The sequence below is a fragment of the Cherax quadricarinatus genome, chromosome 89, assembly GCF_038502225.1.
Source record: "Cherax quadricarinatus isolate ZL_2023a chromosome 89, ASM3850222v1, whole genome shotgun sequence".
NCBI lineage: Eukaryota > Metazoa > Arthropoda > Malacostraca > Decapoda > Parastacidae > Cherax > Cherax quadricarinatus.
The window spans coordinates 9,214,551-9,229,362 of NC_091380.1; the positions used below are offsets into that span (position 1 = coordinate 9,214,551).

Sequence of the window (14,812 nt, forward strand, 5' to 3'; positions counted from 1 at the left end):
ACCTCTGTAATGTTAAGGTACAGTCCCTGGACCCAGTATGTACCTCTGTAATCTTTTGATTACCGCCCACAGGAAGGGTATGGGGTGCATGATAAACATATTAAACTAAACTAACTGAGAATAAATCTAAAATTTAGCAATCATTTTTTGTGATTTTTATCATTTCGTGTAGATCTTATGGGGAATGTCAACTTGTTTCACATTAATCTGTTCTCACTTCAAAAATATTCAGTAAAACTAGGAGAATGATTACCTCAAACTCCTCCTGTTCTTCACCTTTCTCCTTTGTATGGACTGACGAAGCCACTGTGTGGCGGAACGTTTCCTCATTAAAGATACCCAAGTGTTGCACATGTGTCTAATTTATCAAGCCTAGGAGAAACTGTAGTGAACACCCACACCGCATGTATGAGTTGTTATGTATATTTCACTACACATAGTGCTCTGCCCTTATCAGGGATATTGCACATAGAGGGACTCTGGTACAGGAGGCGTTCCATTAGTGTACATGTTTGTTACTTGTTTTATGTTGAGGCGCCAGGCACCAGAAGTAGTCGGAGTGCATCGCAAGTTGTTTCCAGTTAATCAGTGCCTTGGGAAGTGCCTGGAAACTGCCTTGGGCAGTGCCTGGAAACTATGTATAACATGCCCACGTCAACCAGGGCCATGGTCAGTGCCAGGAAACTATGTATAACATACCCACGTCAACCAAGGCCATGGTCAGTGCCAGGAAACTATGTATAACATACCCACGTCAACCAAGGCCTTGGGCAGTGCCATGAAGCTATGTATAACATACCCATGTCAACCAGGGCCATGATCAGTGCCTGGAAACTATGTATAACATACCCACGTCAACCAGGGCCATGGTCAGTGCCTGGAAACTATGTATAACATACCCACGTCAACCAGGGCCATGGTCAGCGCCAGGAAACTATGTATAATATATCCCCAACAGCCAGTGTCTTGAGCAGTGCCAGGAAGCTACTGCACTAAAAGACAAAAAGAATGCAGATGTAATATATACAGACTTTACAAAAGCCTTCGACAAGTGTGACCATGGTGTAATAGTGCACAAAATGCGTGCTAAAGGAATAACAGGAAAAGTTGGTAGATGGATCTATAATTTCCTCACAAACAGAACACAGAGAGTAGTAGTCAACAGAGTAAAGTCCGAGGAAGCTACGGTGAAAAGCTCTGTTCCACAAGGCACAGTACTCGCTCCCATCTTATTCCTCATCCTCATATCTGACATAGACAAGGATGTCAGCCACAGCACCGTGTCTTCCTTTGCAGATGACACCCGAATCTGCATGACAGTGTCTTCCATTGCAGACACTGCAAGGCTCCAGGCGGACATCAACCAAATCTTTCAGTGGGCTGCAGAAAGCAATATGAAGTTCAACGATGAGAAATTTCAATTACTCAGATATGGTAAACACGAGGAAGTTAAATCTTCATCAGAGTACAAAACAAATTCTGGCCACAAAATAGAGCGAAACACCAACGTCAAAGACCTGGGAGTGATCATGTAGGAGGATCTCACCTTCAAGGACCATAACATTGTATCAATCGCAGCTGCTAGAAAAACGACAGGATGGATAATGAGAACCTTCAAAACTAGGGATGCCAAGCCCATGATGACACTCTTCAGGTCACTTGTTCTATCTAGGCTGGAATATTGCTGCACACTAACAGCACCTTTCAAGGCAGGTGAAATTGCTGACCTAGAAAATGTACAGAGAACCTTCACGGCGCGCATAACGGAGATAAAACACCTCAATTACTGGGAGCGCTTGAGGTTCCTGAACCTGTATTCCCTGGAACGCAGGCGGGAGATACATGATTATATACACCTGGAAAATCCTAGAGGGACTAGTACCGAACTTGCACACGAAAATCACTCACTACGAAAGCAAAAGACTTGGCAGACGATGTAACATCCCCCCCAATGTAAAGCAGGGGTGTCACTAGCACGTTAAGAGACATACAATAAGTGTCAGGGGCCCCGAGACTGTTCAACTGCCTCCCAGCATACATAAGGGGGATTACCAATAGACCCCTGGCAGTCTTTAAGCTGGCACTGGACAAGCACCTAAAGTCGGTTCCTGACCAGCCGGGCTGTGGCTCGTACGTTGGTTTGCGTGCAGCCAGCAGTAACAGCCTGGTTGATCAGGCTCTGATCCACCAGGAGGCCTGGTCACAGACCGGGCTGCGGGGGCGTTGACCCCCGGAACTCTCTCCAGGTAAACTCCAGGTAATAACATACTCATGTCAACCATGGTCAGTGCCTGGAAACTAATGTATAACATACCCACCTCAACCAGGGTCTTGGGCAGTGCCTGGAAACTATGTATAACATACCCACGTCAACCAGGGCCTTGGGCAGTGCCAGGAAGCTATGTATAACATATCCCCATCAGCCAGTGTCTTGAGCAGTGCCAGGAAGCTATGTATAACATACCCACGTCAGCCAGTGCCTTGGGAAGTGCCAGGAAGCCTGCCCCAGCCATCTGTGCCACCAGGAACAATGCTGTTAGTCCATAATTCATTCCACCTTTCATCAAACCTCTCTCCACATCCCCACCGTCTCTGAAACACATGAAAGGTTGAGTACCAGGTTGCCTGAGGGAGTAACAATCACTGTAATAACTAACAATATCTTTTAAAAACAAAAACAATCACTATAATAACTAAGACAATAAACACTCACTATAATAACTAACAATGATTAAGACCCCAATGGAAATGTCACTTTGTCTGATTTTTTTGGGTTATCCCAGGTTCTCTACACATATGCTGCTATGTATGATGATCTATGTAACTGTATTTGTGTATACCTGAATAAACTTACTTAAGACACCCCTGCAACAGTTGGGTATCATTGTCGAAACGTTTCGCCTACATAGTAGGCTTCTTCAGTCAAATACAGAGACAACAAGTGTAGCGGTGAAAGAAAGATGGTGTAATCAGTTCATCAACCTTGGAGATATAGTATTCGAGGAGGTCAGTCCCTCAGCCTGGGGAAGAGTTCAGCTCCAGGCTAAGGGACTGACCACCTTGTTCCAGACCATGGTGCTGAACTCTTCTCCAGGCTGAGGGACTGATTACCTCCTCTTTTACAGACTTAGTCAGGCTGAGGGACTGATTAGCCCTTCTTCTACAGTCTTAGTCAGGCTAAGGTACTGATTCCCTTCTCTTTCGGTGTTCAGTTTATGTTCGTGTTGTACTGACAAAGCCACTAGGTGTTTTAGTTTAATATGTTTATTATGCACCACATACCCATCCTGTGGGCGGTAGTCACCACATACCCATCCTGTGGGCGGTAGTCACCACATACCCATCCTGTGGGCGGTAGTCACCACATACCCATCCTGTGGGCGGTAGTCACCCCATACCCATCCTGTGGGCGGTAGTCAAAAGATTACAGAGGTACATAATTGGTCCAGGGACTGGACTCCAAAGTTTTGATAGCTGAGCAAGTTACAAAGGTAATGAACTAGATCTGGTCATAATCATGACCAAGTTACAAAGGTAATGAGCTCCAGGTAGAGCTGGTCAAAATCATGACAAGTTTCAAAGGTAATGAATGATAAACACGTTATCACATGATTACAATCATAGACAAATTACAGAGTAATGAGCAGTTAACAAACATAGCAGGGAATTCATCCATTGCCCCAACAACAGATGTTGCTAGGTGCCTGTCTCTCCTCGGCAGACAACTATTGCAAACAGCAGCAAGTTGCCCCGGGATCTGCTGCTTACACGAGCACCATCGACCCTCCCCAAGAGGTCCAAGAAGCCAGTGACTCCGTTAACAGCCCGATGGAGAGCTCCCCTAGGGACATGGCAACGTCCTGGTGGACGCCAAGTTGACTGAAGATCCCAGGCTCTCGTGTGCACGGATGTTGAAGTACACACTGCCTGTGGCACACCTGACAGCTGCCTCGCGGTCGAACTCCACGATGCTGTCCCTGTAGTGGAAGTTCCTGTGAGCCCGGCACTCCCTGCAGTGCCATCGCTGACATCGTGGGTTAGGGGAGAAGTACCCTCTATAGATGGGGTGGCGCTGGGAGTTGGGTGGGTGAGGCGGGGGAGACGGGCAGGGGTGAGGCGGGGGAGACGGGCAGGGGTGAGGCGGGGGAGACGGGCAGGGGTGAGGCGGGGGAGACGCGCAGGGGTGAGGCGGGGAAGACGGGCAGGGGTGAGGCGGTGGAGACGGGCAGGGGTGCGGGGGGGGAGACGGGCTGGGGTGAGGCGGGGGAGACGGGCAGGGGTGAGGCGGGGGAGACGGGCAGGGGTGAGGCGGGGGAGACGGGCAGGGGTGAGGCGGGGGAGACGCGCAGGGGTGAGGCATTATGAGAGGGTCACTGTTTACTACACACGCCCTCCCCCTCCCCCCCCAGCGGAGAGGGGGGGGGGGGGCGCTGACTGGTCCTGACTCAACAACACCAAACCTTCTGCACAACACTTCAACTATTTACGCTGAAACGATGCACTGGGATGTCACTAGGTGGAGAAACATCTACCGGATCAAGATACCTAAATGTTGCACAAGCGTCTTATCATCCTCTTATCTAACAAAGTGTCAGCCATTCTGCCAATATTTATAGTAATTAGTTAACGTTATCTTGTGTCAACATTTGTCACCTTCAAAAGTTTTCTCCACTTGATAGATAATTTGAAGGTTGTTGTATGTGGATGATGTTGGTCTGTTAGTGTCAGGTCAACACCCACAAGATATAGCTAATGGCTCACGAAATCGTAATGACACGATACCATGGGTGGGGTTTGAACCCGCGGTCAGTCTCAAAACTCCAGACCGTTGCGTTAGCCACAGGGCTAACGCGACTCTGACCGTGGGTTCAAACCCCACCCGTGGTATGGTTTATATAGCTAATGTAATAACACTGGAATCGGAGTCCTGCAGCAAATGGTTAGTAGACAACAAACTATCGTTACACCTCGGGAAAACTGAAGACATACTCTTTGGCACGAAACAGAGAAAGGCAAATAATTTTAATGTCCAGTAGAATGGGGAACCCATCACTTCGGTTTCCTCAGTAAAATATCTGGGAATTCCCACCGACCCATGCATGTCAGGAGAACTGATAGGGAACAGTGTCGTAAAGAAAGCGAATGCCAGACTGAAGTTCCTCTATAGACAAGCACAGTGTCTACCTACTGAGGCTCGCAGGACCCTATGTCTAGTACTTATACAGTGTAATATGGACTACGCTTGCTCTTCATGGTACTCTGCCTTGACAAAAAAGCTGAAAGATAGACTGCAAATCACCCAGAACAAAATGGTAAGATTCATCCTGGACCTGGGACCAGGAGAACATGTAGGCCAGGGACCAAGACAACATGTAGGCCTGGGACCAAGAGAACATGTACGCCTGGGTCCAAGAGAACATGTAGGCCTGGGTCCAAGAGAACATGTAGGCCTGGGTCCAAGACGAACATGTTGGCCTGGGACCAAGAGAACATGTAGACCTGGATCCAAGAGAACATGTAGACCTGGGACCAAGAGAACATGTAGACCTGGGTCCAAGAGAACATGTACACCTGGGTCCAAGAGAACATGTAGGCCTGGGTCCAAGAGAACATGTAGGCCTGGGACCAAGAGAACATGTAGGCCTGGGTCCAAGAGAACATGTAGACCTGGGTCCAAGAGTACATGTAGGCCTGGGTCCAAGAGAACATGTAGGCCTGGGCCCAAGAGAACATGTAGACCTGGGTCCAAGAGAACATGTAGGCCTGGGTCCAAGAGAACATGTAGACCTGGGTCCAAGAGAACATGTAGACCTGGGTCCAAGAGAACATGTAGGCCTGGGTCCAAGAGAACATGTAGACCTGGGACCAAGTATACAAGTACATGTACAAGGTATACCAGTACATGTACAAGGTATACAAGTACATGTACAAGGTATACAAGTACATGTACAAGGTATACGAGTACATGTACAAGGTATACCAGTACATGTACAAGGTATACCAGTACATGTACAAGGTATACCAGTACATGCACAAGGTATACAAGTACATGTACAAGGTATACAAGTACATGTACAAGGCATACCAGTACATGTACAAGGTATACAAGTACATGTACAAGGTATACAAGTACATGTACAAGGTATACCAGTACATGTACAAGGTATACCAGTACATGTACAAGGTATACCAGTAAATGTACAAGGTGTACAAGTACATGTACAAGGTATACCAGTACATGTACAAGGTATACCAGTACATGTACAAGGTATACCAGTACATGCACAAGGTATACAAATACATGTACAAGGTATACAAGTACATGTACAAGGCATACCAGTACATGTACAAGGTATACAAGTACATGTACAAGGTATACAAGTACATGTACAAGGTATACCAGTACATGTACAAGGTATACCAGTACATGTACAAGGTATACCAGTAAATGTACAAGGTATACAAGTACATGTACAAGGTATACCAGTACATGTACAAGGTATACAGACCATAGCTGACACCAATGACATACTATATAGAAACTTCCTTGTTATGCTGAGCATTTCCTGCAAATTAAGTCAGTTTTGTCCCAGGATGTGACCCACACCAGTCCACTAACACCCAGGATGTGACCCACACCAGTCCACTAACACCCAGGATGTGACCCACACTAGTCCACTAACACCCAGAATGTGACCCACACCAGTCCACTAACACCCAGGATGTGACCCACACCAGTCTACTAACACCCAGGATGTTACCCACACCAGTTCACTAACACCCAGGATGTTACCCACTCCAGTCCAATAACACCCAGGATGTGACCCACACCAGTCCACTAACACCCAGGATGCTACCCACACCAGTCCTCTAACACCCAGGATGTGACCCACACCAGTCCACTAATACCCAGGATGTGACCCACACCAGTCCACTAACACCCAGGATGCGACCCACACCAGTCCACTAACACCCAGGATGTGACCCACACCAGCCCACTAACACCCAGGATGTGACCCACACCAGTCCACTAACACCCAGGATGCGACCCACACCAGTCCACTGACATCCAGAATGTGACCCACACCAGTCCAGACACCCAGGATGTGACCCACACCAGTCCACTACCACCCAGGATGTGACCCACACCAGTCCACTAACACCCAGGATGTGACCCACACCAGCCCACTAAGACCCAGGATGCGACGCACACCAGTCCACTAAGACCCATGATGTGACCCGCACCAGTCCACTAACACCCAGGATGTGACCCACACCAGTCCACTAACACCCAGGATGTGACCCACACCAGTCCACTAACACCCAGGATGTGACCCACACCAGTCCACTAACACCCAGGATGTGACCCACACCAGTCCACTAACACCCAGGATGTGACCCACACCAGTCCACTAACACCCAGGTACCCATTATACTGATGGGTGAACAAGGACAGCAGGTGTCTTATGGAAACACGTCCCTAATATTTTCCAGCCGTACCGGGGATTCGAACTCCGGACCTCAGTGTGTGAGCGGAGTGCGCTAGTGAAGGATGTGGCGGAAGAGTGTTTGATCCAGTGCTATGTACGAGGCGTTCAGTGATATAATTACGTTTTTAATTACACTGAGATGACATTTGGTCAGTCTCCTTGATGATATCTGACGCCTTGTGTGGCCGCCTGTCATCTTCGCTGACTCACCCTCACATACACTGTGTCTACAGCGGCGTCACATTCACATTATCTTTACATTATCTTAAGTGACTATCAGAATGGTATAAGACACATGGTTCATAAGACACATGGTTCATAAGACACATGGTTCATAAGTAAGACACATGGTTCATAAGACACATGGTTCATAAGACACATGGTTCATAAGACATATGGTTCATAAGTAAGACTCATGGTTCATAAGTAAGACACATGGTTCATAAGACACATGGTTCATAAGTAAGACACATGGTTCATAAGTAAGACACATGGTTCATAAGACACATGGTTCATAAGACACATGGTTCATAAGTAAGACACATGGTTCATAAGTAAGACATGTTTCATAAGTAAGACACATGGTTCATAAGACTCATGGTTCATAAGACACATGGTTCATAAGACACATGGTTCATAAGTAAGACACATGGTTCATAAGACACATGGTTCATAAGACACATGGTTCATAAGACACATGGTTCATAAGTAAGACACATGGTTCATAAGACTCATGGTTCATAAGACACATGGTTCATAAGACACATGGTTCATAAGTAAGACACATGGTTCATAAGACTCATGGTTCATAAGACACATGGTTCATAAGACACATGGTTCATAAGTAAGACACATGGTTCATAAGACACATGGTTCATAAGACACATGGTTCATAAGTAAGACACATGGTTCATAAGACACATGGTTCATAAGACACATGGTTCATAAAGCACATGGTTCATAAGACACATGGTTCACAAGACACATGGTTCATAAGACTCATGGTTCATAAGTAAGACACATGGTTCATAAGACACATGGTTCATAAGACACATGGTTCATAAGACACATGGTTCATAAGTAAGACACATGGTTCATAAGTAAGACACATGGTTCATAAGACTCATGGTTCATAAGTAAGACACATGGTTCATAAGACTCATGGTTCATAAGTAAGACACATGGTTCATAAGACACATAGTTCATAAGTAAGACACATGGTTCATAAGTAAGACACATGGTTCATAAGTAAGACACATGTTTCATAAGACTCATGGTTCATAAATAAGACACATGGTTCATAAGACACATGGTTCATAAGACACATGGTTCATAAGTAAGACACATGGTTCATAAGTAACACACATGGTTCATAAGACACATGGTTCATAAGTAAGACACATGGTTCATAAGTAAGACACATGGTTCATAAGTAAGACACATGGTTCATAAGACACATGGTTCATAAGTAAGACACATGGTTCATAAGACTCATGGTTCATAAGACACATGGTTCATAAGTAAGACACATGGTTCATAAGACACATGGTTCATAAGTAAGACACATGGTTCATAAGTAAGACACATGGTTCATAAGACTCATGGTTCATAAGTAAGACACATGGTTCATAAGTAAGACACATGGTTCATAAGACTCATGGTTCATAAGTAAGACACATGGTTCATAAGTAAGACACATGGTTCATAAGACTCATGGTTCATAAGACTCATGGTTCATAAGTAAGACACATGGTTCATAAGTAAGACACATGGTTCATAAGACTCATGGTTCATAAGTAAGACTCATGGTTCATAAGTAAGACACATGATTCATAAGTAAGACACATGGTTCATAAGACACGTTGTTCATAAGACACATGGTTCGTAAGACACATGGTTCATATTAAGACAGTTCATAAGACACATGGTTCATAAGACACATGGTTCATAAGTAAGACACATGGTTCATATTAAGACACAGTTCATAAGACACATGGTTCATAAGACACATGGTTCATAAGACACATGGTTCATAAGACTCATGGTTCATAAGTAAGACACATGGTTCATAAGTAAGACACATGGTTCATAAGACACATGGTTCATAAGACACATGGTTCATAAGTAAGACACATGGTTCATAAGAAAGACACATGGTTCATAAGACACATGGTTCATAAGTAAGACACATGGTTCATAAGACTCATGGTTCATAAGTAAGACACATGGTTCATAAGTAAGACACATGGTTCATAAGACACATGGTTCATAAGTAAGACACATGGTTCATAAGACACATGGTTCATAAGTAAGACACATGTGCAGCAGTTAGGTATATTTATTCCGAGAGGTTTCACCTATACAGTAGGTTTCTTCAGTCGAGTGCAGAGGTGGTAGCAGAAGCAGTAGAGATGTGAAGACTATGTAATCAGTCCCTCACCCCTGAAGATGTTGTCTTCAAGGATGTTTAGTCTTCAAGGATGAGGTAGTCTACAAGGATGATGTAGTCTTCAACAGTGATGTAGTCTACAAGGGTGGTGTAGTCTTCAAAGGTGATGTAGTCTACAAGGGTGGTGTAGTCTTCAACGATGATGTAGTCTACAAGGGTGATATAGTCTTCAAAGGTGATGTAGTCTACAAGGGTGATGTAGTCTTCAACGATGATGTAGTCTACAAGGGTGATGTAGTCTTCAACAGTGATGTAGTCTACAAGGGTAATGTAGTCTTCAACAGTGATGCAGTCTACAAGGGTGGTGTAGTCTTCAACAGTGATGTAGTCTACAAGGGTGGTGTAGTCTTCAACAGTGATGTAGTCTACAAGGGTGATGTAGTCTTCAACAGTGAGGTAGTCTACAAGGGTGATGTAGTCTTCAACAGTGATGTAGTCTACAAGGGTGGTGTAGTCTTCAACAGTGATGTAGTCTAAGAGAGTGATGTAGTCTTCAACAGTGATGTAGTCTACAAGGGTGATGTAGTCTTCAACAGTGACGTAGTCTACAAGGGTGATGTAGTCTTCAAAGGTGATGTAGTCTACAAGGGTGATGTAGTCTTCAACAGTGATGTAGTCTACAAGGGTGATGTAGTCTTCAAAGGTGATGTAGTCTACAAGGGTGATGTAGTCTTCAAAGGTGATGTAGTCTACAAGGGTGATGTAGTCTTCAACAGTGATGCAGTCTACAAGGGTGGTGTAGTCTTCAACAGTGATGTAGTCTACAAGGGTGATGTAGTCTTCAACGATGATGTAGTCTACAAGGGTGATGTAGTCTTCAAAGGTGATGTAGTCTACAAGGGTGATGTAGTCTTTAAAGGTGATGTAGTCTACAAGGGTGATGTAGTCTTCAAAGGTGATGTAGTCTACAAGGGTGATGTCTTCAAAGGTGATGTAGTCTACAAGGGTGATGTAATCTTCAACAGTGATGCAGTCTACAAGGGTGATGTAGTCTTCAACAGTGATGTAGTCTACAAGGGTGATGTAGTCTTCAACGATGATGTAGTCTACAAGGGTGATGTAGTCTTCAACAGTGATGTAGTCTACAAGGGTGATGTAGTCTTCAACAGTGATGTAGTCTACAAGGGTGATGTAGTCTTCAACGATGATGTAGTCTACAAGGGTGATGTAGTCTTCAAAGGTGATGTAGTCTACAAGGGTGATGTAGTCTTTAAAGGTGATGTAGTCTACAAGGGTGATGTAGTCTTCAAAGGTGATGTAGTCTACAAGGGTGATGTAGTCTTTAAAGGTGATGTAGTCTACAAGGGTGATGTAGTCTTCAAAGGTGATGTAGTCTACAAGGGTGATGTCTTCAAAGGTGATGTAGTCTACAAGGGTGATGTAATCTTCAACAGTGATGCAGTCTACAAGGGTGATGTAGTCTTCAACAGTGATGTAGTCTACAAGGGTGATGTAGTCTTCAACGATGATGTAGTCTACAAGGGTGATGTAGTCTTCAACAGTGATGTAGTCTACAAGGGTGATGTAGTCTTCAACAGTGATGTAGTCTACAAGGGTGATGTAGTCTTCAACGATGATGTAGTCTACAAGGGTGATGTAGTCTTCAAAGGTGATGTAGTCTACAAGGGTGATGTAGTCTTTAAAGGTGATGTAGTCTACAAGGGTGATGTAGTCTTCAAAGGTGATGTAGTCTACAAGGGTGATGTAGTCTTCAAAGCTGATGTAGTCTACAAGGGTGATGTAGTCTTCAACAGTGATGTAGTCTACAAGGGTGATGTAGTCTTCAAAGGTGATGTAGTCTACAAGGGTGATGTAGTCTTCAAAGGTGATGTAGTCTACAAAGGTGATGTAGTCTTCAACAGTGATGTAGTCTACAAGGGTGATGTAGTCTTCAAAGGTGATGTAGTCTACAAGGGTGATGTAGTCTTCAACAGTGATGTAGTCTACAAGGGTGATGTAGTCTTCAACAGTGATGTAGTCTACAAGGGTGGTGTAGTCTTCAACAGTGATGTAGTCTACAAGGGTGATGTAGTCTTCAAAAAGATGCAGTCTACAAGGGTGATGTAGTCTTCAACGATGATGTAGTCTACAAGGGTGATGTAGTCTTCAAAGGTGATGTAGTCTACAAGGGTGATGTAGTCTTCAAAGGTGATGTAGTCTACAAGGGTGATGTAGTCTTCAACAGTGATGTAGTCTACAAGGGTGATGCAGTCTTCAACAGTGATGTAGTCTACAAGGGTGGTGTAGTCTTCAACAGTGATGTAGTCTACAAGGGTGATGTAGTCTTCAACAGTGATGTAGTCTACAAGGGTGATGTAGTCTTCAACAGTGATGTAGTCTACAAGGGTGGTGTAGTCTTCAACAGTGATGTAGTCTACAAGGGTGGTGTAGTCTTCAACAGTGATGTAGTCTACAAGGGTGATGTAGTCTTCAACAGTGATGTAGTCTACAAGGGTGATGTACTCTTCAACAGTGATGTAGTCTACAAGGGTGGTGTAGTCTTCAACAGTGATGTAGTCTACAAGGATGATGTAGTCTTCAAGGGTGACGTAGTCTACAAGGGTGGTGTAGTCTTCAACAGTGATGTAGTCTACAAGGGTGATGTAGTCTTCAACAGTGATGCAGTCTACAAGGGTGGTGTAGTCTTCAACAGTGATGTAGTCTACAAGGGTGATGTAGTCTTCAACAGTGATGTAGTCTACAAGGGTGGTGTAGTCTTCAACAGTGATGTAGTCTACAAGGGTGGTGTAGTCTTCAACAGTGATGTAGTCTACAAGGGTGGTGTAGTCTTCAACAGTGATGTAGTCTACAAGGGTGATGTAGTCTTCAACAGTGATGTAGTCTACAAGGGTGGTGTAGTCTTCAACAGTGATGTAGTCTACAAGGGTGATGTAGTCTTCAACAGTGATGTAGTCTACAAGGGTGATGTAGTCTTCAACAGTGATGTAGTTTACAAGGGTGATGTAGTCTTCAACAGTGATGTAGTCTACAAGGGTGGTGTAGTCTTCAACAGTGACGTAGTCTACAAGGGTGATGTAGTCTTCAACAGTGATGTAGTCTACAAGGGTGGTGTAGTCTTCAACAGTGATGTAGTCTACAAGGGTGATGTAGTCTTCAAGGGTGACGTAGTCTACAAGGGTGGTGTAGTTTTCAAGGGTGACGTAGTCTACAAGGGTGATGTAGTCTTCAACAGTGATGTAGTCTACAAGGGTGATGTAGTCTTCAACAGTGATGCAGTCTACAAGGGTGGTGTAGTCTTCAACAGTGATGTAGTCTACAAGGGTGATGTAGTCTTCATCAGTGATGTAGTCTACAATGGTGGTGTAGTCTTCAACAGTGATGTAGTCTACAAGGGTGGTGTAGTCTTCAACAGTGATGTAGTCTACAAGGGTGATGTAGTCTTCAACAGTGATGTAGTCTACAAAGGTGATGTAGTCTTCAACAGTGATGTAGTCTACAAGGGTGATGTAGTCTTCAACAGTGATGTAGTCTACAAGGGTGATATAGTCTTCAACAGTGATGTAGTCTACAAGGGTGGTGTAGTCTTCAACAGTGATGTAGTCTACAAGGGTGATGTAGTCTTCAACAGTGATGTAGTCTACAAGGGTGATGTAGTCTTCAAAAGAGATGTAATCTACAAGGGTGGTGTAGTCTTCAACAGTGATGTAGTCTACAAGGATGGTGTAGTCTTCAACAGTGATGTAGTCTACAAGGGTGATGTAGTCTTCAACAGTGATGTAGTCTACAAGGGTGATGTAGTCTTAAAAAGAGATGTAATCTACAAGGGTCGTGTAGTCTTCAACAGTGATGTAGTCTACAAGGATGGTGTAGTCTTCAACAGTGATGTAGTCTACAAGGGTGATGTAGTCTTCAACAGTGATGTAGTCTACAAGGGTGATGTAGTCTTCAACAGTGATGTAGTTTACAAGGGTGATGTAGTCTTCAACAGTGATGTAGTCTACAAGGGTGGTGTAGTCTTCAACAGTGACGTAGTCTACAAGGGTGATGTAGTCTTCAACAGTGATGTAGTCTACAAGGGTGGTGTAGTCTTCAACAGTGATGTAGTCTACAAGGGTGATGTAGTCTTCAAGGGTGACGTAGTCTACAAGGGTGGTGTAGTTTTCAAGGGTGACGTAGTCTACAAGGGTGATGTAGTCTTCAACAGTGATGTAGTCTACAAGGGTGATGTAGTCTTCAACAGTGATGCAGTCTACAAGGGTGGTGTAGTCTTCAACAGTGATGTAGTCTACAAGGGTGATGTAGTCTTCAACAGTGATGTAGTCTACAAGGGTGGTGTAGTCTTCAACAGTGATGTAGTCTACAAGGGTGGTGTAGTCTTCAACAGTGATGTAGTCTACAAGGGTGATGTAGTCTTTAAAGGTGATGTAGTCTACAAGGGTGATGTAGTCTTCAAAGGTGATGTAGTCTACAAGGGTGATGTCTTCAAAGGTGATGTAGTCTACAAGGGTGATGTAATCTTCAACAGTGATGCAGTCTACAAGGGTGATGTAGTCTTCAACAGTGATGTAGTCTACAAGGGTGATGTAGTCTTCAACGATGATGTAGTCTACAAGGGTGATGTAGTCTTCAACAGTGATGTAGTCTACAAAGGTGATGTAGTCTTCAACAGTGATGTAGTCTACAAGGGTGATGTAGTCTTCAACGATGATGTAGTCTACAAGGGTGATGTAGTCTTCAAAGGTGATGTAGTCTACAAGGGTGATGTAGTCTTTAAAGGTGATGTAGTCTACAAGGGTGATGTAGTCTTCAAAGGTGATGTAGTCTACAAGGGTGATGTAGTCTTTAAAGGTGATGTAGTCTACAAGGGTGATGTAGTCTTCAAAGGTGATGTAGTCTACAAGGGTGATGTCTT

The 14,812-nt window shown here is 44.3% G+C and overlaps 1 protein-coding gene across 3 annotated transcripts in view; it reads right to left on the minus strand.

The window, feature by feature from the left end:
• The window catches only part of LOC128697229 (uncharacterized), a 68,187-nt gene that overhangs the window by 31,436 nt on the left and 21,939 nt on the right, over positions 1-14,812 (minus strand). For 2 of the 3 annotated variants that reach the window (XM_053788820.1, XM_053788819.2), the window contains exon 2: positions 2,465-2,592. The exons of the other annotated variant lie outside the window; for it this stretch is intronic. In XM_053788820.1, coding sequence (XP_053644795.1) covers positions 2,465-2,564 — 100 coding nt within the window. In that variant the 5' untranslated portion in view covers positions 2,565-2,592. The remainder of the gene's footprint in view (positions 1-2,464; positions 2,593-14,812) is intronic. 3 annotated transcript variants of the gene reach the window in all.